This window comes from Oncorhynchus gorbuscha, unplaced genomic scaffold, assembly GCF_021184085.1.
Source record: "Oncorhynchus gorbuscha isolate QuinsamMale2020 ecotype Even-year unplaced genomic scaffold, OgorEven_v1.0 Un_scaffold_2494, whole genome shotgun sequence".
NCBI lineage: Eukaryota > Metazoa > Chordata > Actinopteri > Salmoniformes > Salmonidae > Oncorhynchus > Oncorhynchus gorbuscha.
Window position 1 is genome coordinate 17,356 of NW_025746991.1, and position 23,248 is coordinate 40,603.

The following is a 23,248-nucleotide window of genomic DNA, read 5'->3' on the forward strand; positions in this document are numbered from 1 at the left end:
TTGGGTTGTTCAAAAGAATACCAATTACAAGTTCCAAAAATATATATATTCTAAAATGTATGTAAACATTCTGAGATTGTGTAATAGCAATTTGATATAATGTTGATGATTACAGTTGATTCCATTTTCATAACACTGGTCAAACATCATGCAAAAATAACTGCTGTCAAATGCTCACGTTGCAGGTTCTTGTTCTCTCTCTTCAGAGTCTCCAGATGATCCAGAGCCTCCTCGTAGGAGTTCTTCATCTTGAAGAGTTCAGTGCTCATTGAGCGAGCCTCCTTCTGAGCTCCTTCCAGCTCAGCCTGGCCCTCCTCATACTTCTGCTTCCACTCTGCCAGAACCTGGCGAAATCCATGGGATTTTCATTACAACTCATTGAAAGAGAGTTTTCAATCGTAAATATGTTACAATTATAATACAACTGATCAAATAGCAGACAGAAAATATCACCCAAGAGTGAGGTTTATAAATGTTCACCTTGTCAAAGTTCCTCTGCTTCTTGTCAAGGTTGGCGGCCATGGCGTTGGCTCTCTCAACGTCAATCATGAGGTCCTCCACCTCTCCCTGCAGTCTCTGCTTGGTCTTCTCCAGGGAGGCACACTTTGAGTTGGTCGCCTCAATGGTCTCCTCAGCCTCCTGCAGACGCTGGGCCAGCTTCTTCCTGTTGGACAACAGCGGGTGGTGTCATGGTGAGTAACTTGTTGTGAAACAAATATTGCACTACATATTGAAGTAACATTTTCTCAGATCTCCAACCAGCCTCACCATCCACACCATTTATTTTAGTCTTTGCTATTGAGTGCAACTCACTTGGCCTCCTCCAGCTCCTCTGTGCGTTGGATGGCATCAGTTTCATACTTAGTCCTCCACTGAGACACCTCACTGTTGGCCTTGGACATGCCGCGCTGCAGCTCTGCCTTGGCCTCCTGCTCCTCCTCAAACTGCTCTCTCAGGAGATCACAGTCATGGCGGGCAGACTGGACACCATGGGCCAGTGCGTTTTTAGCCTGAGAGATAAAGAAAGACAAAGAGAGATTAGAGAGGGAGAGTAAAACAGATGACAGTAGGAGTGTCTGAGGGAGGCGTAGAAACAGTCTATGTGTAGATAAAGCTCTAAACTGGAAGGTGGTTCCCATTTAGGATGCCTTACCTTGACCTCCTCCTCAATCAGTCTCTTCAGCTCCTCCACCTGCTGGGTGAAGGCCTGTTTGCCTCTGGTCAGCTGAGACACCAGGCCTTCCTTCTCCTCCAGCTGGCGACCAAACTCACCTGCAGGGAATGAGGGACCTCAAGTTAATGAGTCATTCTTTCTAGATTGAAAATGTATTTTGAGGAATCGTAGTGCAGAAACTGTGTGGACTGAATTTACAGCCCCCGACACATGTTATTTTGTGCTACTGAGGTGAACTATATTGGTTTGTTGTTCATTGTTGATGGTACCATTTTCTGTAAGGAGTCTGGCCCTCTGTCCGCTGATGTCATTGACCTGGCGAACATTCTCATCATTCTTAGTCTTGATCTCACTCAGCTGGTCCTCAAGAGTACGGCACATCTTCTCCAGATTGCCCTGTTAGTGAAACATATGGGACTGTCAACTTCAGTTTATTGAATGGTAATTCAGCTGACCATCCTCAACACTGCTTGACCAAAACATCACTACTCACCTTAGCCTTGGCGACAGCCTCCATGTTGCTGGAGAGGTCATCAATCTCCATCTTGTACTCGCTCTTCTCCTTCTCCAGCTTCTGCTTGACGCGCTGCAGGTTGTCGATCTGCTCCCCGAGCTCAGCCACACTGTCGGCCTGCTTCTTGCGCAGAGCGGCGGCTGTGGCCTCATGCTGCAGGGTGGACTCTTCAAGATCACGACGCAGCTTCTGGAACTCAGCCTCGCGCTTCTTGTTCATCTCAATCTGAGCAGCAGTGGCGCCTCCGGCCTCCTCCAGTCTCTCGCTGATCTCCTCAAGTTCCCTGGAGAGATCGGCTCTCTGCTTCTCAACCTTGGCCCTGGCAGCACGCTCAGCCTCAATTTCCTCCTCCAGCTCCTCAATACGGGCCTAGAAAAAGGGGCAGGAGCAGGGGGAATGAACACTACAATACAGTTGAAATAATTGAACCTCACTACATAATAATAGCATGTACTGTATATTTAGCATAAATGTGTTTATACATAGCCAGCTACACTAACATATTTACTATATTCATTAGACATTGTCCCATGCAGGAACCAGGATTTGGCCAGGGTTGTTCCGGTTTTTGGTCACTAGATGCCCCCATTGTGCCTTTTGACCTTTTGTTTTCCCTTGATCCCCATGATTATTTGCACCTGTGCCTCGTTTCCCCTGATTGTATTTAAACCCTTTGTTTTCCTCTGTTCTTTGCTCTGTGTTTGTATGTTAGCACCCAGCCCTAGTACTCTGAGAACTCTTGTTGATCCCGGTGGACTCTCTTGTGGAATTCTGTTTTTTGTTCTTGTTTGTTTGTTTGTTTGTTTGTTTGTTTTTTGAGTATCTTTTGAGGCTTTTTGTGCTTTACCTTCCACCTTGTGGATTTACCTTTCTTGTCTTGGAGGATTACCTTTGTTCTTGTAGGATTCCTTTTGAGGTTGTACATGTTTTCCTGAAGAACTTCACTTTTTACTTCATACACAGTCTCAAGTACTGCTGTGTCTGCCTCATCTTCTGGGTTCTGCCGGCTATTCGTGGCTCAGTTGGTTAAGTGACTGTTTCTCACTCCGGAGACCCGGGTTCGTAACCGGGTCCTGACAGAAAAAGGTCAAAAGGCACAATTGGGGCATCTAGTGACCAAAAACCGGAACAACCCTGGCCAGATACTGACAACTAGTGTATCGGATGTGAAACGGCTAGCTAGTTAGTGGTGGTGCGCTCTAAATAGCGTTTCAATCTGTGACGTCTCTTGCTCTGAGACCTTGAAGTAGTTGTTCCCCTTGCTCTGCAAGGGCCGCAGCTTTTGTGGAGCGATGGGTAACGATGCTTCGTGGGTGACTTGTTGATGTGTTCGCGCCCGGTTATGGGCGAGGGGACAGTCTAAAGTTATACTGTTACACTACCAGAAGAAATGCATTGGTTATTTTCCTGTACTGGAGCTTAGATCCTGTACTGTACCTGGAGTTCCTTGATCTTCTTCTGCAGCTGAGCTCCCAGAGACTGTTCATCCTCTATCTTGCTGAGGAGCTGGGTGGTCTCAAACTCCTTCCTAACAAACACAAACACGTTGATTGTAAAGTTTGTTTAGGTTAGACAGTGTAAAGGGAGCCTAAGCTACCATTCACTCTGCTTTTAAGAATCACATACAAAGACAATTTCATGATTACAACAATGAGCCAAGAAGAACCATTATGTTGATCAAGAAGGCAGGGAAAACTGTTGTCATTTATTTGTGTTTACTTCTTGATTTTCTCATCAGACTGCTGCTTGTCATTCTCCAGGTCCATTATGGACTCCTGGGCCAGTTTCAGATCTCCCTCCAGCTTTCTCTTGGCTCTCTCAAGGTCCATACGAAGCTTCTTCTCTTGCTCCAGAGAACCCTCAAGCTACAAGATATAAACAGACATGTGTTGGTCAAATCTAAACAACTGTAGATTATATCATCTTGCATAATATCATGGCCAGAATGTCAAACTCCACTCACGTCGTCCACTTGCTGTTCCAGCTTGGTCTTGGCCTTGGTCAGAGTGTTGACTTTGTCCTCCTCTGCCTGCAGGTCGTCCAGTGTCTGCTGGTGGGCCTCTTGGAGGGCTTTCTTCTCCTTGGTCAGCTTGGCAACACTCTCATCCATAGACGCCATCTCCTCTGTCAGGTTTTTAACCTGAAAACGGCCACAACAAACAGTTTTTGGTCAATTCACCATAAGTGAAGTAGCAGTAACAAGCGGGTAGCAGAACATGCAATGAATGTTTTTTTTCTACCTTTATTTAACTCGGAAAGTCAGTTAATAACAAATTCTTATTTACAATGATAGCCTAGGAACAGTGGGTTAACTGTCTTGTTCAGGGAAAGAATGACAGATATTTTACCTTGTCAGCTCTGAGATTCGATCTTGCTAACTTTCAATTACTAGTCCAACACTCTAACCTCTTGACTACCTGCCACCCCAGGTATACTCCCATGTGGGGAGTACACCATATTCCACTATTTTGTGTCTTAATTTTTACTGCACTCACAAAAAGACTTGAATTACATTTCTGTTTTGAGTTGATCATTCTTTGGATTATTGTTTGCTTGGACTGTTTACAAGACCTTGTTTTCAGTGGCGTGCTTCTCCTTCTCCACTTTGGCCAAGGTGAGCTCCAGGTCATCAATGTCCTTCTTCAGCTCAGAGCACTCATCCTCCAGCTTCCTCTTCTTGGCAGTCAACTCAGCATTCATCTCCTCCTCATCCTCCAGCCTCTCAGTCGTCTCTTTGAGTTTGGCCTCCAGCTGGATCTTGCTCTTGATGAGCCCCTCACACCTTTCCTCAGCATCGTTCAGATTCTCTGAATCCTGGTTTCAGAACAAGATTTTTTTTAACTGTGTTTTCACTTTGTGTATCAAAATATAGACTTCATTTAGTCAAATAAGTCAGAGCAAATCAATTTAAATGTTTTAAATTTACCATGGGCATTTTCTTGAGTTAGTCACATAGTGATTGTGTCTGTGTACTTGTGTGTCTAAATGTGCTCTGATGAGGGTTGTTGCTCACTCACAGATGCGACTTGAAGCGCCAGGTCATTCTTCTCCTGCACCATGGCCACCATCTTCTCCTCCAACTCCTTCTTCTTGGCCAGAGCCTTGGCCAGGTCCGACGTCATCTTCTCATAGTTCTCCTTCATGTTGGCCAGCTCCTTCTCAGTCTCAGCGCTCTGCAGCAGGGGCTTGATCTTGAAGTACAACTTCATCCACGGCCAGGTTTTCACATTCATGAATGAACGGATGTTGTACTGGATGGTGAAGACGGAATCTCTGGTCCACAGAAAGGATAGAGTGACATGGTGAGTGACATGGTGAGTGACATGGTGAGTGACATGGTGAGTGACATGGTGAGTGACATGGTGAGTGACATGGTGAGTGACATGGTGAGTGACATGGTGAGTGACATGGTGAGTGACATGGTGAGTGACATGGTGAGTGACATGGTGAGTGACATGGTGAGTGACATGGTGAGTGACATGGTGAGTGACATGGTGAGTGACATGGTGACATGGTGAGTGACATGTTTAAAGAAAGATTGTTACACAAATTATGATTAAATGACTGAACAAATTTCTCATTTTAAATGAAACTGTAACTTAGTAAACTTATACTCTGTTTTATTATATCTGATTAACAATATGAGGTAATAAGAAGGGATTGTGTGACACGGACAAGGAGTAATTAAAGTTAATGAACACCATTCCAACTAGGAAGAAAGGAATGGGTTGTGGATTAAGTAAACAGATACGGTAGTTAACCTATGGTTGAACCGAAGAAATGAGCTCTGGTGTGTTTTAGATAAGGCTGTGAGTGCATTCCTAGGTTTTCTGTTAGTTAGAGCTGTCAGCTACGTGGTGATCGATAATGGTGAGGAGTCAAAAGTTAATTCAGTTGTGCTGTGTGTCCTGTGTATGTGTTGGAGGGTCAGAATGAACTTTGAATTAACTTTTAAAGTTCCCTTTGTCTCGGTCGAGAGGAGGAGATTCATTTTAGGAGCAGTGAAATGACGTCATGTTATTGTATATAAACTGTTGCTCGTGGTAACGTGGCAGCGCGCTCCGAGAATATATTCTGTTACCTATTATTGATAAGACTGGTCTCCGTCTATTTTATGCAAACAAGAATCTTACAAATTCTCATTAAAATAGATTAAGGGAATTCAATTAATGAAAACACATTGGTATAATTAAATTACAGTAAGAGGAGGACTTTAAAACTACATTCTGGGATTTGAAAAATAACAAAACAGGGACCCTGACATGTTTTGTATACAGCTGAGGAATGGGGCTAGGGAAATGAAACCACTCTTACATGTATAGATAGCGCTACATAGGGAATGACTGACAAGTAACCCTAAGATCATGAGGCATTTCATATTATTCCAGAATTAATGGGTAAATATTACTAAGTTAAATAACAATTGAACAGCTTGCTAAATCCCAACCTGTTGCTTTAATAGAATATTATAACATGTACCTTCTCATCCTGAACAACTCACAGCATATTCAGGACACAATCATTATACATTACATACAGGAGGCTGACAGAATTGTTTGCCAAGATGTCTACTCTTCCTCACCTCCTCTCCATCATCTTGGTGAACTCTCTCCTCATGAGGAATCCACGGCTGAGAGCCTGGACCATGCCGACCAGAGAGGCCAGCTTCTCATCTCTCATCTCCTCCAGGACACCCAGCAGACCGGCTTTGAAGAACACCTGACACAGGTTGACATGGTGAATTATAGAACCAGTCAAGTGGAAAGAGATAGAAAGTATTTTTGCTGTTGTTTTTATTTCTTTACTTAACTTTTCTTCACCTCATACATTTTTTTACATAGAAATTAGTTTTTGCTTGCGGGGTATTTGACTGACCTTGGTGTGTCCAAACTTGTAGTCCTCGTGATTCACATCAATGGACCCAAGCAGCTTCTCAGAAGCCTTCTTGTTGTCCATGAACTGGCCCTCAGGGATGACACTGGCATTCAGTACTTTGTACCTGATTCAGGAGAAATGTCAAGTTGTAATAGTTATATTACGTAAAATAATAAGGCTATTCTGATGTTGGGAAAACTCTTAGAGGAGATTAGTGTGAGCGCGCGCGTGCGTGTACCTCTGCTTGAAGTCAGCATAGATGATTCTACTGGGGAAGCCCTTCCTGCAGATCCTGATGCCCTCCAGAACACCATTACACCTGAGCTGGTGGATAACCAGGAAGTTCTCCATCAGACCTGGAAACACAAACCAAGTCTCTTTAAATACTCATAAACAGGTTAAAGACTGGTTTGTTAATGTTACTGATACTGTACTGACAAGATGTCATATTTAACTCAACATCTATTGTACCTGGAGTCTTTGACTCGTTGGGGATCAGGCAGCGCACAAAGTGAGGATGAGTGCTCCTCAAGTTGGTCATCAGCTTGCCCAAGTTCTCCTGTAAGAGGGTTACAAACCATGTTCTCAGAAATCATTTCTGATAATCACTACAGCTGAATATCCACATTTTAAAAGCTCACCCTGAACTGGGAGGACACAGTCTGCATGGAACCACCCTTCTTCTTGCCTCCTTTCTTGGTTGTATCTGTTATAATGGAGAAAAGTTCAATATAAATGAGAGAATCTCAGGTTCTTCACACACATCTTAATGCTGCCAATGAGATTGTGTAAAATAACACCTATTGTATGAGTACATTAACCCAGTAAATCACCCTGACAAATGGTGATACATTTAAAGCAGCAATCAGCAGTTGAAACAATAACAAAATATGCTCCCTGCCACTGTTTCAATATAACACTGAGATGGTCTGGAGAAATGTAACCACTCAAATGCATAAACAGAGCTATGAATTAAAGGACTGACCATCCATGATATCAAAATGATAGTATTGATAATGTTTTGAGGCAGTAAATGTTTCCATTTACTTTGCTAACAAACATTTAAACAAGCTCATATTTTGGGTTCTGATGGGGTATGACAGGTGAACCAAGCCGATGTTCTTCAACAAAAAATGTTCAAGAACGAATGGGTACATATCTTGTAAGTCCACAAATGGATGTAGCAACTGCAGATTGACCCTTTAAAGAAAATGGGACTGATTTGTAACTAGTTCTTCATGAAGTCTTTTGATGTTCTGCTAGACTTACCCTCAGGTGGGGCAGCGACATACAGGGTCGCCATCAGTTTGACTGAAGACTTCCCGTACAGCTGAAGAACTGAGTCGTTCAGGGGGTCCTTGTTCTTGTCCAGCCAGCCAGTGATGTTGTAGTCCACAGTGCCGGCATAGTGAACCAGGGAGAAGTGGGCCTCTGCCTTGCCTTTGGCTGGCTTGGGCTTCTCAAACGCCTTGTTTTTTCCAAGATGCTGGTCATACAGCTTGTTCTTGAAGGAAGTGTCTGAAGCCTTGGGGAACATGCACTCCTCTTCAAGGATGGAGAAGATGCCCAATGGCTTTACGAAAAGAGATGTACATCAAATTAGTGATATTTACATTAGGATCATAAATGAGCTTTGCTGTTGAGGTCCATTATAATCCTGACAGACAGCTTACCTTCTCAATAAGCTCAATGCAGGCAGCCAAGTCCATGCCGAAGTCAATGAAGGCCCAGATGATTCCCTCCTTCTTGTACTCCTCTTGTTCCAAGACGAACATGGTGTGGTTGAAAAACTGTTGCAGTTTCTCATTGGTGAAGTTGATGCACAGCTGCTCCATGCTGTTGTACTGTTAATGGAATTTCAGAAGGGATCATTTCATCATCATACAAGGCTGTAATCCATCTCAATCACAACTAATTGTCTTGTTCTGGTCTCAGACTCACATCAAAGATCTCAAACCCGGCAATGTCGAGCACACCGATGTAGAACTGCCTTGGATTCTTGGTGTCCAACATCTCGTTGATACGGATGACCATCCACAAGAACATCCTCTCGTAGATGGACTTGGCCAGAGCCGAGACTGAGTTATTAACCTGCAATGATAATAGCTCAAATGAATAGATGAGATATTGACCATGTCTAGTGACAAGGTGAAAAGAGCTTGTGGAAAACATCATCACTATTCAAAACCATCAATATACTCATCACCAAAATATTTCTGGTGCTCAGAAAATGGTAGACGCTGTGTTTGGCCGCCTTACCTGAGGCACAGTCTGTCCCTTGGTCACATACTCGTTGCCGACCTTCACTTTGGGGTAGCACAGAGCCTTCAGCATCTCAGCTGAGTTCAGGCCCAGCAGGTAGCCGATTTTATCAGCCACTGGAGAGAGAACCAACAACAACAGACTCAGAAACACAAGATCACTTGATTCTGATGTCACCCTGACAAAAGGGTTTGGTTTTGATTTGAACCCACATCTATAATTTTAAATCATATCTGGAGGTTGTAAATTGGACTCCATAAATGATCTCCTGCCGGGCTTTGAGGAGGCTCTGTCTATCTGACATATAGTATATCTATGAGTGGGACTGGGACTAATGTTTACATATTATATATCTATGAGTGGGAATGGGACTGGGACTAATGTTTTACATATTGTATATCTATGAGTGGGACTGGGACTGGGACTAATGTTTTACATAGTGTATATCTATGAGTGGGACAGGGACTAATGTTTACATATTGTATATCTATGAGTGGGACTGGGAATGGGACTAATGTTTTACATATTGTATATCTATGAGTGGGACTGGGAATGGGACTAATGTTTTACATATTGTATATCTATGACTGGGACTGGGACTGGGACTAATGTTTACATATTGTATATCTATGACTGGGACTGGGACTGGGACTAATGTTTACATAGTGTATATCTATGACTGGGACTGGGACTGGGACTAATGTTTACATAGTGTATATCTATGACTGGGACTGGGACTGGGACTAATGTTTACATATTGTATATCTATGAGTGGGACTGGGAATGGGACTAATGTTTACATATTGTATATCTATGAGTGGGACTGGGACTAATGTTTACATATTGTATATCTATGAGTGGGACTGGGACTAATGTTTTACATATTGTATATCTATGAGTGGGACTGGGAATGGGACTAATGTTTTACATATTGTATATCTATGACTGGGACTGGGACTGGGACTAATGTTTACATATTGTATATCTATGACTGGGACTGGGACTGGGACTAATGTTTACATAGTGTATATCTATGACTGGGACTGGGACTAATGTTTACATATTGTATATCTATGACTGGGACTGGGACTGGGACTAATGTTTACATATTGTATATCTATGAGTGGGACTGGGAATGGGACTAATGTTTACATAATGTATATCTATGAGTGGGACTGGGAATGGGACTAATGTTTACATATTGTATATCTATGAGTGGGACTGGGAATGGGACTAATGTTTACATATTGTATATCTATGAGTGGGACTGGGAATGGGACTAATGTTTACATATTGTATATCTATGAGTGGGACTGGGACTAATGTTTACATATTGTATATCTATGAGTGGGACTGGGAATGGGACTAATGTTTACATATTGTATATCTATGAGTGGGACTGGGACTAATGTTTACATATTGTATATCTATGAGTGGGACTGGGACTGGGACTAATGTTTACATATTGTATATCTATGAGTGGGACTGGGAATGGGACTAATGTTTACATATTGTATATCTATGAGTGGGACTGGTAATGGGACTAATGTTTACATATTGTATATCTATGAGTGGGACTGGGAATGAGACTAATGTTTACATATTGTATATCTATGAGTGGGACTGGGACTAATGTTTACATATTGTATATCTATGAGTGGGACTGGGACTAATGTTTACATATTGTATATCTATGACTGGGACTGGGACTAATGTTTACATATTGTATATCTATGAGTGGGACTGGGAATGGGACTAATGTTTACATATTGTATATCTATGAGTGGGACTGGGAATGGGACTAATGTTTACATATTGTATATCTATGAGTGGGACTGGGACTAATGTTTACATATTGTATATCTATGAGTGGGACTGGGAATGGGACTAATGTTTACATATTGTATATCTATGAGTGGAAATGGGACTAATGTTTACATATTGTATATCTATGAGTGGGACTGGGACTAATGTTTACATATTGTATATCTATGAGTGGGACTGGGAATGGGACTAATGTTTACATATTGTATATCTATGAGTGGGACTGGGACTAATGTTTACATATTGTATATCTATGAGTGGGACTGGGAATGGGACTAATGTTTACATATTGTATATCTATGAGTGGGACTGGGAATGGGACTAATGTTTACATATTGTATATCTATGAGTGGGACTGGGAATGGGACTAATGTTTACATATTGTATATCTATGAGTGGGACTGGGAATGGGACTAATGTTTACATATTGTATACCTATGAGTGGGACAGGGACTAATGTTTACATATTGTATATCTATGAGTGGGACTGGGAATGGGACTAATGTTTACATATTGTATATCTATGAGTGGGAATGGGAATGGGACTAATGTTTACATATTGTATACCTATGAGTGGGACAGGGACTAATGTTTACATAGTGTATATCTATGAGTGGGACTGGGAATGGGACTAATGTTTACATATTGTATATCTATGAGTGGGACTGGGAATGGGACTAATGTTTACATATTGTATATCTGTGAGTGGGACTGGGACTAATGTTTACATATTGTATATCTATGAGTGGGACTGGGAATGGGACTAATGTTTACATATTGTATATCTATGAGTGGGACTGGTAATGGGACTAATGTTTACATATTGTATATCTATGAGTGGGACTGGGAATGAGACTAATGTTTACATATTGTATATCTATGACTGGGACTGGGAATGGGACTAATGCTTTACATATTGTATATCTATGACTGGGACTGGGACTAATGTTTACATATTGTATATCTATGAGTGGGACTGGGAATGGGACTAATGTTTACATATTGTATATCTATGAGTGGGACTGGGACTAATGTTTACATATTGTATATCTATGACTGGGACTGGGACTAATGTTTACATATTGTATATCTATGAGTGGGACTGGGAATGGGACTAATGTTTACTGGGATATTGTTGTATATCTATGAGTGGGACTGGGACTAATGTTTACATATTGTATATCTATGAGTGGGACTGGGAATGGGACTAATGTTTACATATTGTATATCTATGAGTGGAAATGGGACTAATGTTTACATATTGTATATCTATGAGTGGGACTGGGAATAATGTTTACATATTGTATATCTATGACTGGGACTGGGACTAATGTTTACATATTGTATATCTATGAGTGGGACTGGGAATGGGACTAATGTTTACATATTGTATATCTATGAGTGGGACTGGGACTAATGTTTACATATTGTATATCTATGAGTGGGACTGGGACTAATGTTTACATATTGTATATCTATGAGTGGGACTGGGAATGGGACTAATGTTTACATATTGTATATCTATGAGTGGAAATGGGACTAATGTTTACATATTGTATATCTATGAGTGGGACTGGGAATGGGACTAATGTTTACATATTGTATATCTATGAGTGGGACTGGGAATGGGACTAATGTTTACATATTGTATATCTATGAGTGGGACTGGGACTAATGTTTACATATTGTATATCTATGAGTGGGACTGGGAATGGGACTAATGTTTACATATTGTATATCTATGAGTGGGACTGGGAATGGGACTAATGTTTACATATTGTATATCTATGAGTGGGAATGGGAATGGGACTAATGTTTACATATTGTATATCTATGAGTGGGAATGGGACTAATGTTTACATATTGTATATCTATGAGTGGGACTGGGAATGGGACTAATGTTTACATATTGTATATCTATGAGTGGGACTGGGAATGGGACTAATGTTTACATATTGTATATCTATGAGTGGGACTGGGAATGGGACTAATGTTTACATATTGTATATCTATGAGTGGGACAGGGACTAATGTTTACATATTGTATATCTATGAGTGGGACTGGGAATGGGACTAATGTTTACATATTGTATATCTATGAGTGGGACTGGGACTAATGTTTACATATTGTATATCTATGAGTGGGACTGGGACTAATGTTTACATATTGTATATCTATGAGTGGGACTGGGAATGGGACTAATGTTTACATATTGTATATCTATGAGTGGAAATGGGACTAATGTTTACATATTGTATATCTATGAGTGGGACTGGGAATAATGTTTACATATTGTATATCTATGACTGGGACTGGGACTAATGTTTACATATTGTATATCTATGAGTGGGACTGGGAATGGGACTAATGTTTACATATTGTATATCTATGAGTGGGACTGGGACTAATGTTTACATATTGTATATCTATGAGTGGGACTGGGACTAATGTTTACATATTGTATATCTATGAGTGGGACTGGGAATGGGACTAATGTTTACATATTGTATATCTATGAGTGGGAATGGGACTAATGTTTACATATTGTATATCTATGAGTGGGACTGGGAATGGGACTAATGTTTACATATTGTATATCTATGAGTGGGACTGGGAATGGGACTAATGTTTACATATTGTATATCTATGAGTGGGACTGGGACTAATGTTTACATATTGTATATCTATGAGTGGGACTGGGAATGGGACTAATGTTTACATATTGTATATCTATGAGTGGGACTGGGAATGGGACTAATGTTTACATATTGTATATCTATGAGTGGGAATGGGAATGGGACTAATGTTTACATATTGTATATCTATGAGTGGGAATGGGACTAATGTTTACATATTGTATATCTATGAGTGGGACTGGGAATGGGACTAATGTTTACATATTGTATATCTATGAGTGGGACTGGGAATGGGACTAATGTTTACATATTGTATATCTATGAGTGGGACTGGGAATGGGACTAATGTTTACATATTGTATATCTATGAGTGGGACAGGGACTAATGTTTACATATTGTATATCTATGAGTGGGACTGGGAATGGGACTAATGTTTACATATTGTATATCTATGAGTGGGAATGGGAATGGGACTAATGTTTACATATTGTATATCTATGAGTGGGACTGGGAATGGGACTAATGTTTTACATATTGTATATCTATGAGTGGGAATGGGAATGGGACTAATGTTTTACATATTGTATATCTATGAGTGGGAATGGGAATGGGACTAATGTTTACATATTGTATATCTATGAGTGGGAATGGGAATGGGACTAATGTTTTACATATTGTATATCTATGAGTGGGAATGGGAATGGGACTAATGTTTACATATTGTATATCTATGAGTGGGAATGGGAATGGGACTAATGTTTACATATTGTATATCTATGAGTGGGAATGGGAATGGGACTAATGTTTACATATTGTATATCTATGAGTGGGACTGGGAATGGGACTAATGTTTACATATTGTATATCTATGAGTGGGACAGGGACTAATGTTTACATATTGTATATCTATGAGTGGGACTGGGAATGGGACTAATGCTTTACATATTGTATATCTATGAGTGGGACTGGGAATGGGACTAATGTTTACATATTGTATATCTATGAGTGGGACAGGGACTAATGTTTACATAGTGTATATCTATGAGTGGGACTCACCCTCTGTGCCGTCTGGCTCAGCCTGCTCCTCACGCTGCTTCTGCTTGAATTTCAAGTTGCCATGGTGCAGTACAGCTCCTGTCAGCTTGTAGATGCTATTTTTCTCATCATTGGTGAAGCCCAGGATTGTAATGGCATCCTGGCATTAGACAGGAAGTACAACAGTGATGAACTGCAGTTCTGTTCTCTCAGCAGAACAAATGGGATGGACATTTGACTGGCTTCTCAGATCCACGTGATTACACTTGACCAACACAGGTAGATGACAGCACAACATACATTTGACACAGTTCCATAGGAACTTAGCGACACTCTCTTGTGGATGTCTTACATGTACAGTATGGGCCTCAAGGTGAAGTGTGAAGGCATGAAGAGTTCATTGAGGCACAGGCCTAACTAACTGTCATCGAAATGTCATAATTTCATTAATTAAATTCACTTAGTTTTATGAGAATTTGTAAGATTCTTATTTGCATAAAATAGACAGAGACCAGTCTTATCAAAATGAGATAATAGTGTTTATACTCGGAGCGCGCTGCCATGAAACCACCAACAACAGTTTATGTACAAAATATGACGTCATAGGTTATAAAATGTCCTTCCTCCTATCGGCCAGGACAGAACAGGTTCAATAGTTTATTCCCACCCCCTCGCTCCTTCACTCCTATCGGCCAGGACAGAACAGGTTCAATAGTTTATTCCCACCCCCTCGCTCCTTCACTCCTATCGGCCAGGACAGAACAGGTTCAATAGTTTATTCCCACCCCTCGCTTTCACTATCTATAGTCGGGTTAATGGACAGAACAGGTTCAATAGTTTATTCCCACCCCCTCGCTCCTTCACTCCTATCGGCCAGGACAGAACAGGTTCAATAGTTTATTCCCACCCCCTCGCTCCTTCACTCCTATCGACCAGGACAGAACAGGTTCAATAGTTTATTCCCACCCCCTCGCTCCTTCACTCCTATCGGCCAGGACAGAACAGGTTCAATAGTTTATTCCCACCCCCTCGCTCCTTCACTCCTATCGGCCAGGACAGAACAGGTTCAATAGTTTATTCCCACCCCTCGCTCCTTCACTCCTATCGGCCAGGACAGAACAGGTTCAATAGTTTATTCCCACCCCTCGCTCCTTCACTCCTATCGGCCAGGACAGAACAGGTTCAATAGTTTATTCCCACCCCTCGCTCCTTCACTCCTATCGGCCAGGACAGAACAGGTTCAATAGTTTATTCCCACCCCCTCGCTCCTTCACTCCTATCGGCCAGGACAGAACAGGTTCAATAGTTTATTCCCACCCCTCGCTCCTTCACTCCTATCGGCCAGGACAGAACAGGTTCAATAGTTTATTCCCACCCCTCGCTCCTTCACTCCTATCGGCCAGGACAGAACAGGTTCAATAGTTTATTCCCACCCCTCGCTCCTTCACTCCTATCGGCCAGGACAGAACAGGTTCAATAGTTTATTCCCACCCCCTCGCTCCTTCACTCCTATCGGCCAGGACAGAACAGGTTCAATAGTTTATTCCCACCCCCTCGCTCCTTCACTCCTATCGGCCAGGACAGAACAGGTTCAATAGTTTATTCCCACCCCCTCGCTCCTTCACTCCTATCGGCCAGGACAGAACAGGTTCAATAGTTTATTCCCACCCCCTCGCTCCTTCACTCCTATCGGCCAGGACAGAACAGGTTCAATAGTTTATTCCCACCCCTCGCTTTCACTCCTATCGGCCAGGACAGAACAGGTTCAATAGTTTATTCCCACCTCCTCGCTCCTTCACTCCTATCGGCCAGGACAGAACAGGTTCAATAGTTTATTCCCACCCCCTCGCTCCTTCACTCCTATCGGCCAGGACAGAACAGGTTCAATAGTTTATTCCCACCTCCTCGCTCCTTCACTCCTATCGGCCAGGACAGAACAGGTTCAATAGTTTATTCCCACCCCCTCGCTCCTTCACTCCTATCGGCCAGGACAGAACAGGTTCAATAGTTTATTCCCACCCCTCGCTCCTTCACTCCTATCGGCCAGGACAGAACAGGTTCAATAGTTTATTCCCACCCCCTCGCTCCTTCACTCTAGACACACTTATCTAGATTCACTTCTGCAATCTTCACCTTCATCCATCACTATTTAGAAGACAGTTCCAGATGATGGAAAACCCAGGAAAACACTCTCTGCCTTATCTAAACATCCCAGAGCTAAGTTGAGTCGGTTCAACCACAGGTTAACGATCCTTTTTGCCTATTTAAAACCCACAATCCAGTCCTCCCCAACCTGGTAGGAATGGTATTTATTATGTTTAATTACCCCCTGTTTCATGCTACATAATCCCTTCCTTATGAATTAACATTATTAATCGGATATAATAAAACAGAGTAGAGTTTAATTAGTTATAGTTCTATTTAAAATGTAGTTATTGTTTAGTCATTATTCATACAATTCCTAACACGAACTCAAGGCATTTAGAATCAAACAAACAAATACATTAAAATTCCCAGCAGCCACCAGGTTGGAATTGCACAGTGCATTCAGTGTGTATGGTGGTCCTATCCATTCCATATATAGAATATGATGAACCCTTTGTTTGACTCACGTCTGTGGCATCCAGCTCTTCCTTGTCGTTGATGCTGGCCACAGTGATCTGACCCTGACTGCACATGGGGAAGTCGTAGGGGTTGGTGGTGATGAGTGACATTTCTATGGACAACAGAGGATGTCTTGTCAGTTAAATCTCTTAGAATTCTACTGTCCTACCTTTACAGTATCTCTCCTTTACTCAATAGATGGACTCAAGGATGTAGTATAAAATAAATAGCATCAACTGAGACTCGTGGACTAGTGCATCACAGTCCATTACTTGATAGATATTTCCCAAAGACCTGACCCATATCTAGATGCCTTGTTACCATGGATGTACTCATTGTAATAGTATTTATAATAGAGGTAGGAAACATTCCCCCTGAACCTCTACTTTGCCTCACCAATAATGTCAGGTTTGTGATTGGTCATCATCTGGAAGAAGATGTGGTAACCTCTCTCATCGGGAAGCTGGAAGGACACTCTGGACTTCTCTAGCAGGTCTGAGAGAGAGAGCAAAAGAGAGAAGAGAGAAGAGAGGAGAGAGAGAGCATTGGATAAAGCTTATCTCCCCAAAAAGTCTGTGTGAATTTAGGAAATCATTGAGAAATAATCCATATCAACTCACAGGTCTCAATGTCAGCTTTAGCCAGTTTGCTACCTTGGAAGTGAATCCTAATGAATTTACCCTAAAGTAGAGCATGGGGGTTAGAAAGAGGTTAACTAAATACATCTAACATTTTACTTTGATAGACCCCTTTAAATGTTACAGTTTGTTGGACATCTATTGATGTCAGAAGGGAAATACTGAAATACATTGGTCCAATATTAGATCACTTTCCCAGTGTGCCCTTCATACTTACGAAGCGAGACGAGTTGTCGTTCCTCACTGTCTTGGCATTACCGTAAGCCTCCAGCAGAGGGTTAGCAGCAATGATCTGATCCTCAAGAGATCCCTGATTGAGACAAACACAAGTTGCTCAGAAACTGGTTAAATTAGTTATTCTCAATTGCTTGATCACAGCCCACCAAACTGAAATGTGTTAGAAAGGTTCAACCTACCTGCATTTTGCCTGGTTCTGCTTCCTTCTTGGCACCAGACACTGCAATGGTGGCAAAGTACTGGATGACACGCTTGGTGTTGACAGTCTTTCCTGCACCGGATTCTCCGCTGGTTAATATGACAGAGAAACAGGGGTTTTAGTCACATGTTTGAATGTCAGATTGGCTTTAACTAAGAAATAACATTGAAAAATACACTGTTGACGTGTTTTAATTCATAAGTAAATCATTAACAAATATCCTGTACCTCTATCCTGTACCTCTCTCATTAACAAATATCCTGTACCTCTATCCTGTACCTCTATCCTGTACCTCTATCCTGTACCTCTCTCATTAACAAATATCCTGTACCTCTATCCTGTACCTCTCTCATTAACAAATATCCTGTACCTCTATCCTGTACCTCTCTCATTAACAAATATCCTGTACCTCTATCCTGTACCTGTCTCATTAACAAATATCCTATACCTCTATCCTGTACCTCTCTCATTAACAAATATCCTGTACCTCTCTCATTAACAAATATCCTGTACCTCCATCCTGTACCTCTATCCTGTACCTGTATCCTGTACCTCTCTCATTAACAAATATCCTGTACCTCTATCCTGTACCTCTCTCATTAACAAATATCCTGTACCTCTATCCTGTACCTCTCTCATTAACAAATATCCTGTACCTCTATCCTGTACCTCTCTCATTAACAAATATCCTATACCTCTATCCTGTACCTCTCTCATTAACAAATATCCTGTACCTCTATCCTGTACCTCTCTCATTAACAAATATCCTGTACCTCTATCCTGTACCTCTCTCATTAACAAATATCCTGTACCTCTATCCTGTACCTCTATCCTGTACCTCTCTCATTAACAAATATCCTGTACCTCTATCCTGTACCTCTCTCATTAACAAATATCCTGTACCTCTATCCTGTACCTCTCTCATTAACAAATATCCTGTCCCTCTATCCTGTACCTCTCATTAACAAATATCCTGTACCTCTATCCTGTACCTCTCTCATTAACAAATATCCTGTACCTCTATCCTGTACCTCTCTCATTAACAAATATCCTGTACCTCTATCCTGTACCTCTCTCATTAACAAATATCCTGTACCTCTATCCTGTACCTCTCTCATTAACAAATATCCTGTACCTCTATCCTGTACCTCTCTCATTAACAAATATCCTGTACCTCTATCCTGTACCTCTCTCATTAACAAATATCCTGTACCTCTATCCTGTACCTCTCTCATTAACAAATATCCTGTACCTCTATCCTGTACCTCTCTCATTAACAAATATCCTGTACCTCTATCCTGTACCTCTCTCATTAACAAATATCCTGTACCTCTATCCTGTACCTCTCTCATTAACAAATATCCTGTACCTCTATCCTGTACCTCTCTCATTAACAAATATCCTGTACCTCTATCCTGTACCTCTCTCATTAACAAATATCCTGTACCTCTATCCTGTACCTCTCTCATTAACAAATATCCTGTACCTCTATCCTGTACCTCTCTCATTAACAAATATCCTGTACCTCTCTCATTAACAAATATCCTGTACCTCTATCCTGTACCTCTCTCATTAACAAATATCCTGTACCTCTATCCTGTACCTCTCTCATTAACAAATATCCTGTACCTCTATCCTGTACCTCTCTCATTAACAAATATCCTGTACCTCTCTCATTAACAAATATCCTGTACCTCTATCCTGTACCTCTCTCATTAACAAATATCCTGTACCTCTATCCTGTACCTCTCTCATTAACAAATATCCTGTACCTCTATCCTGTACCTCTCTCATTAACAAATATCCTGTACCTCTCTCATTAACAAATATCCTGTACCTCTATCCTGTACCTCTCTCATTAACAAATATCCTGTACCTCTATCCTGTACCTCTCTCATTAACAAATATCCTGTACCTCTCTCATTAACAAATATCCTGTACCTCTATCCTGTACCTCTCTCATTAACAAATATCCTGTACCTCTATCCTGTACCTCTCTCATTAACAAATATCCTGTACCTCTATCCTGTACCTCTCTCATTAACAAATATCCTGTACCTCTCTCATTAACAAATATCCTGTACCTCTATCCTGTACCTCTCTCATTAACAAATATCCTGTACCTCTATCCTGTACCTCTATCCTGTACCTCTCTCATTAACAAATATCCTGTACCTCTATCCTGTACCTCTCTCATTAACAAATATCCTGTACCTCTATCCTGTACCTCTCTCATTAACAAATATCCTGTACCTCTATCCTGTACCTCTCTCATTAACAAATATCCTGTACCTCTATCCTGTACCTCTATCCTGTACCTCTCTCATTAACAAATATCCTGTACCTCTATCCTGTACCTCTCTCATTAACAAATATCCTGTACCTCTATCCTGTACCTCTCTCATTAACAAATATCCTGTACCTCTATCCTGTACCTCTATCCTGTACCTCTCTCATTAACAAATATCCTGTACCTCTATCCTGTACCTCTCTCATTAACAAATATCCTGTACCTCTATCCTGTACCTCTATCCTGTACCTCTCTCATTAACAAATATCCTGTACCTCTATCCTGTACCTCTCTCATTAACAAATATCCTGTACCTCTATCCTGTACCTCTCTCATTAACAAATATCCTGTACCTCTATCCTGTACCTCTATCCTGTACCTCTCTCATTAACAAATATCCTGTACCTCTATCCTGTACCTCTCTCATTAACAAATATCCTGTACCTCTATCCTGTACCTCTATTCTGTACCTCTCTCATTAACAAATATCCTGTACCTCTATCCTGTACCTCTCTCATTAACAAATATCCTGTACCTCTATCCTGTACCTCTATCCTGTACCTCTCTCATTAACAAATATCCTGTACCTCTATCCTGTACCTCTCTCATTAACAAATATCCTGTACCTCTATCCTGTACCTCTATCCTGTACCTCTCTCATTAACAAATATCCTGTACCTCTATCCTGTACCTCTCTCATTAACAAATATCCTGTACCTCTATCCTGTACCTCTCTCATTAACAAATATCCTGTACCTCTATCCTGTACCTCTCTCATTAACAAATATCCTGTACCTCTATCCTGTACCTCTATCCTGTACCTCTATCCTGTACCTCTATCCTGTACCTCTCTCATTAACAAATATCCTGTACCTCTATCCTGTACCTCTATCCTGTACCTCTCTCATTAACAAATATCCTGTACCTCTATCCTGTACCTCTCTCATTAACAAATATCCTGTACCTCTATCCTGTACCTCTCTCATTAACAAATATCCTGTACCTCTATCCTGTACCTCTATCCTGTACCTCTCTCATTAACAAATATCCTGTACCTCTATCCTGTACCTCTCTCATTAACAAATATCCTGTACCTCTATCCTGTACCTCTATCCTGTACCTCTATCCTGTACCTCTCTCATTAACAAATATCCTGTACCTCTATCCTGTACCTCTCTCATTAACAAATATCCTGTACCTCTATCCTGTACCTCTCTCATTAACAAATATCCTGTACCTCTATCCTGTACCTCTCTCATTAACAAATATCCTGTACCTCTATCCTGTACCTCTCTCATTAACAAATATCCTGTACCTCTATCCTGTACCTCTCTCATTAACAAATATCCTGTACCTCTATCCTGTACCTCTATCCTGTACCTCTCTCATTAACAAATATCCTGTACCTCTATCCTGTACCTCTATCCTGTACCTCTCTCATTAACAAATATCCTGTACCTCTATCCTGTACCTCTCTCATTAACAAATATCCTGTACCTCTATCCTGTACCTCTATCCTGTACCTCTCTCATTAACAAATATCCTGTACCTCTATCCTGTACCTCTCTCATTAACAAATATCCTGTACCTCTATCCTGTATTATTAACAAATATCCTGTACCTCTATCCTGTACCTCTCTCATTAACAAATATCCTGTACCTCTATCCTGTACCTCTCTCATTAACAAATATCCTGTACCTCTCTCATTAACAAATATCCTGTACCTCTATCCTGTACCTCTATCCTGTACCTCTCTCATTAACAAATATCCTGTACCTCTATCCTGTACCTCTCTCATTAACAAATATCCTGTACCTCTATCCTGTACCTCTCTCATTAACAAATATCCTGTATCCTGTACCTCTATCCTGTACCTCTCTCATTAACAAATATCCTGTACCTCTATCCTGTACCTCTCTCATTAACAAATATCCTGTACCTCTATCCTGTACCTCTCTCATTAACAAATATCCTGTACCTCTATCCTGTACCTCTCTCATTAACAAATATCCTGTACCTCTATCCTGTACCTCTCTCATTAACAAATACCTCTATCCTGTACCTCTCTCATTAACAAATATCCTGTACCTCTATCCTGTACCTCTCTCATTAACAAATATCCTGTACCTCTATCCTGTACCTCTATCCTGTACCTTATTAACAAATATCCTGTACCTCTATCCTGTACCTCTCTCATTAACAAATATCCTGTACCTCTATCCTGTACCTCTCTCATTAACAAATATCCTGTACCTCTATCCTGTACCTCTCTCATTAACAAATATCCTGTACCTCTATCCTGTACCTCTCTCATTAACAAATATCCTGTACCTCTCTCATTAACAAATATCCTGTACCTCTATCCTGTACCTCTCTCATTAACAAATATCCTGTACCTCTATCCTGTACCTCTTAACAAATCCTGTACCTCTCTCATTAACAAATATCCTGTACCTCTATCCTGTACCTCTCTCATTAACAAATATCCTGTACCTCTATCCTGTACCTCTATCCTGTACCTCTCTCATTAACAAATATCCTGTACCTCTATCCTGTACCTCTCTCATTAACAAATATCCTGTACCTCTATCCTGTACCTCTATCCTGTACCTCTCTCATTAACAAATATCCTGTACCTCTATCCTGTACCTCTCTCATTAACAAATATCCTGTACCTCTATCCTGTACCTCTATCCTGTACCTCTCTCATTAACAAATATCCTGTACCTCTATCCTGTACCTCTCTCATTAACAAATATCCTGTACCTCTATCCTGTACCTCTCTCATTAACAAATATCCTGTACCTCTATCCTGTACCTCTCTCATTAACAAATATCCTGTACCTCTATCCTGTACCTCTATCCTGTACCTCTCTCATTAACAAATATCCTGTACCTCTATCCTGTACCTCTCTCATTAACAAATATCCTGTACCTCTATCCTGTACCTCTATCCT

At 41.1% G+C, this 23,248-nt stretch overlaps 1 protein-coding gene across 1 annotated transcript in view; it reads right to left on the reverse strand.

The window, feature by feature from the left end:
* LOC124025869 (myosin heavy chain, fast skeletal muscle-like) overlaps positions 1-23,248 on the reverse strand; it is a 34,522-nt gene that overhangs the window by 5,002 nt on the left and 6,272 nt on the right. Inside the window, exons 5-30 of the mRNA XM_046339184.1 lie at positions 17,981-18,089; positions 17,782-17,874; positions 17,547-17,607; positions 17,323-17,421; positions 16,935-17,038; positions 14,344-14,482; positions 8,823-8,941; positions 8,505-8,654; positions 8,237-8,407; positions 7,833-8,136; positions 7,205-7,269; positions 7,035-7,122; positions 6,802-6,919; positions 6,564-6,687; positions 6,271-6,407; positions 4,706-4,961; positions 4,260-4,502; positions 3,652-3,828; positions 3,408-3,553; positions 3,126-3,216; positions 1,668-2,057; positions 1,444-1,570; positions 1,154-1,272; positions 814-1,010; positions 481-664; positions 179-344 (exon numbers count right to left, since the gene is read on the reverse strand). Coding sequence (XP_046195140.1) covers positions 179-344; positions 481-664; positions 814-1,010; positions 1,154-1,272; positions 1,444-1,570; positions 1,668-2,057; positions 3,126-3,216; positions 3,408-3,553; positions 3,652-3,828; positions 4,260-4,502; positions 4,706-4,961; positions 6,271-6,407; positions 6,564-6,687; positions 6,802-6,919; positions 7,035-7,122; positions 7,205-7,269; positions 7,833-8,136; positions 8,237-8,407; positions 8,505-8,654; positions 8,823-8,941; positions 14,344-14,482; positions 16,935-17,038; positions 17,323-17,421; positions 17,547-17,607; positions 17,782-17,874; positions 17,981-18,089 — 3,977 coding nt within the window. The remainder of the gene's footprint in view (positions 1-178; positions 345-480; positions 665-813; positions 1,011-1,153; positions 1,273-1,443; positions 1,571-1,667; positions 2,058-3,125; positions 3,217-3,407; positions 3,554-3,651; positions 3,829-4,259; positions 4,503-4,705; positions 4,962-6,270; positions 6,408-6,563; positions 6,688-6,801; positions 6,920-7,034; positions 7,123-7,204; positions 7,270-7,832; positions 8,137-8,236; positions 8,408-8,504; positions 8,655-8,822; positions 8,942-14,343; positions 14,483-16,934; positions 17,039-17,322; positions 17,422-17,546; positions 17,608-17,781; positions 17,875-17,980; positions 18,090-23,248) is intronic.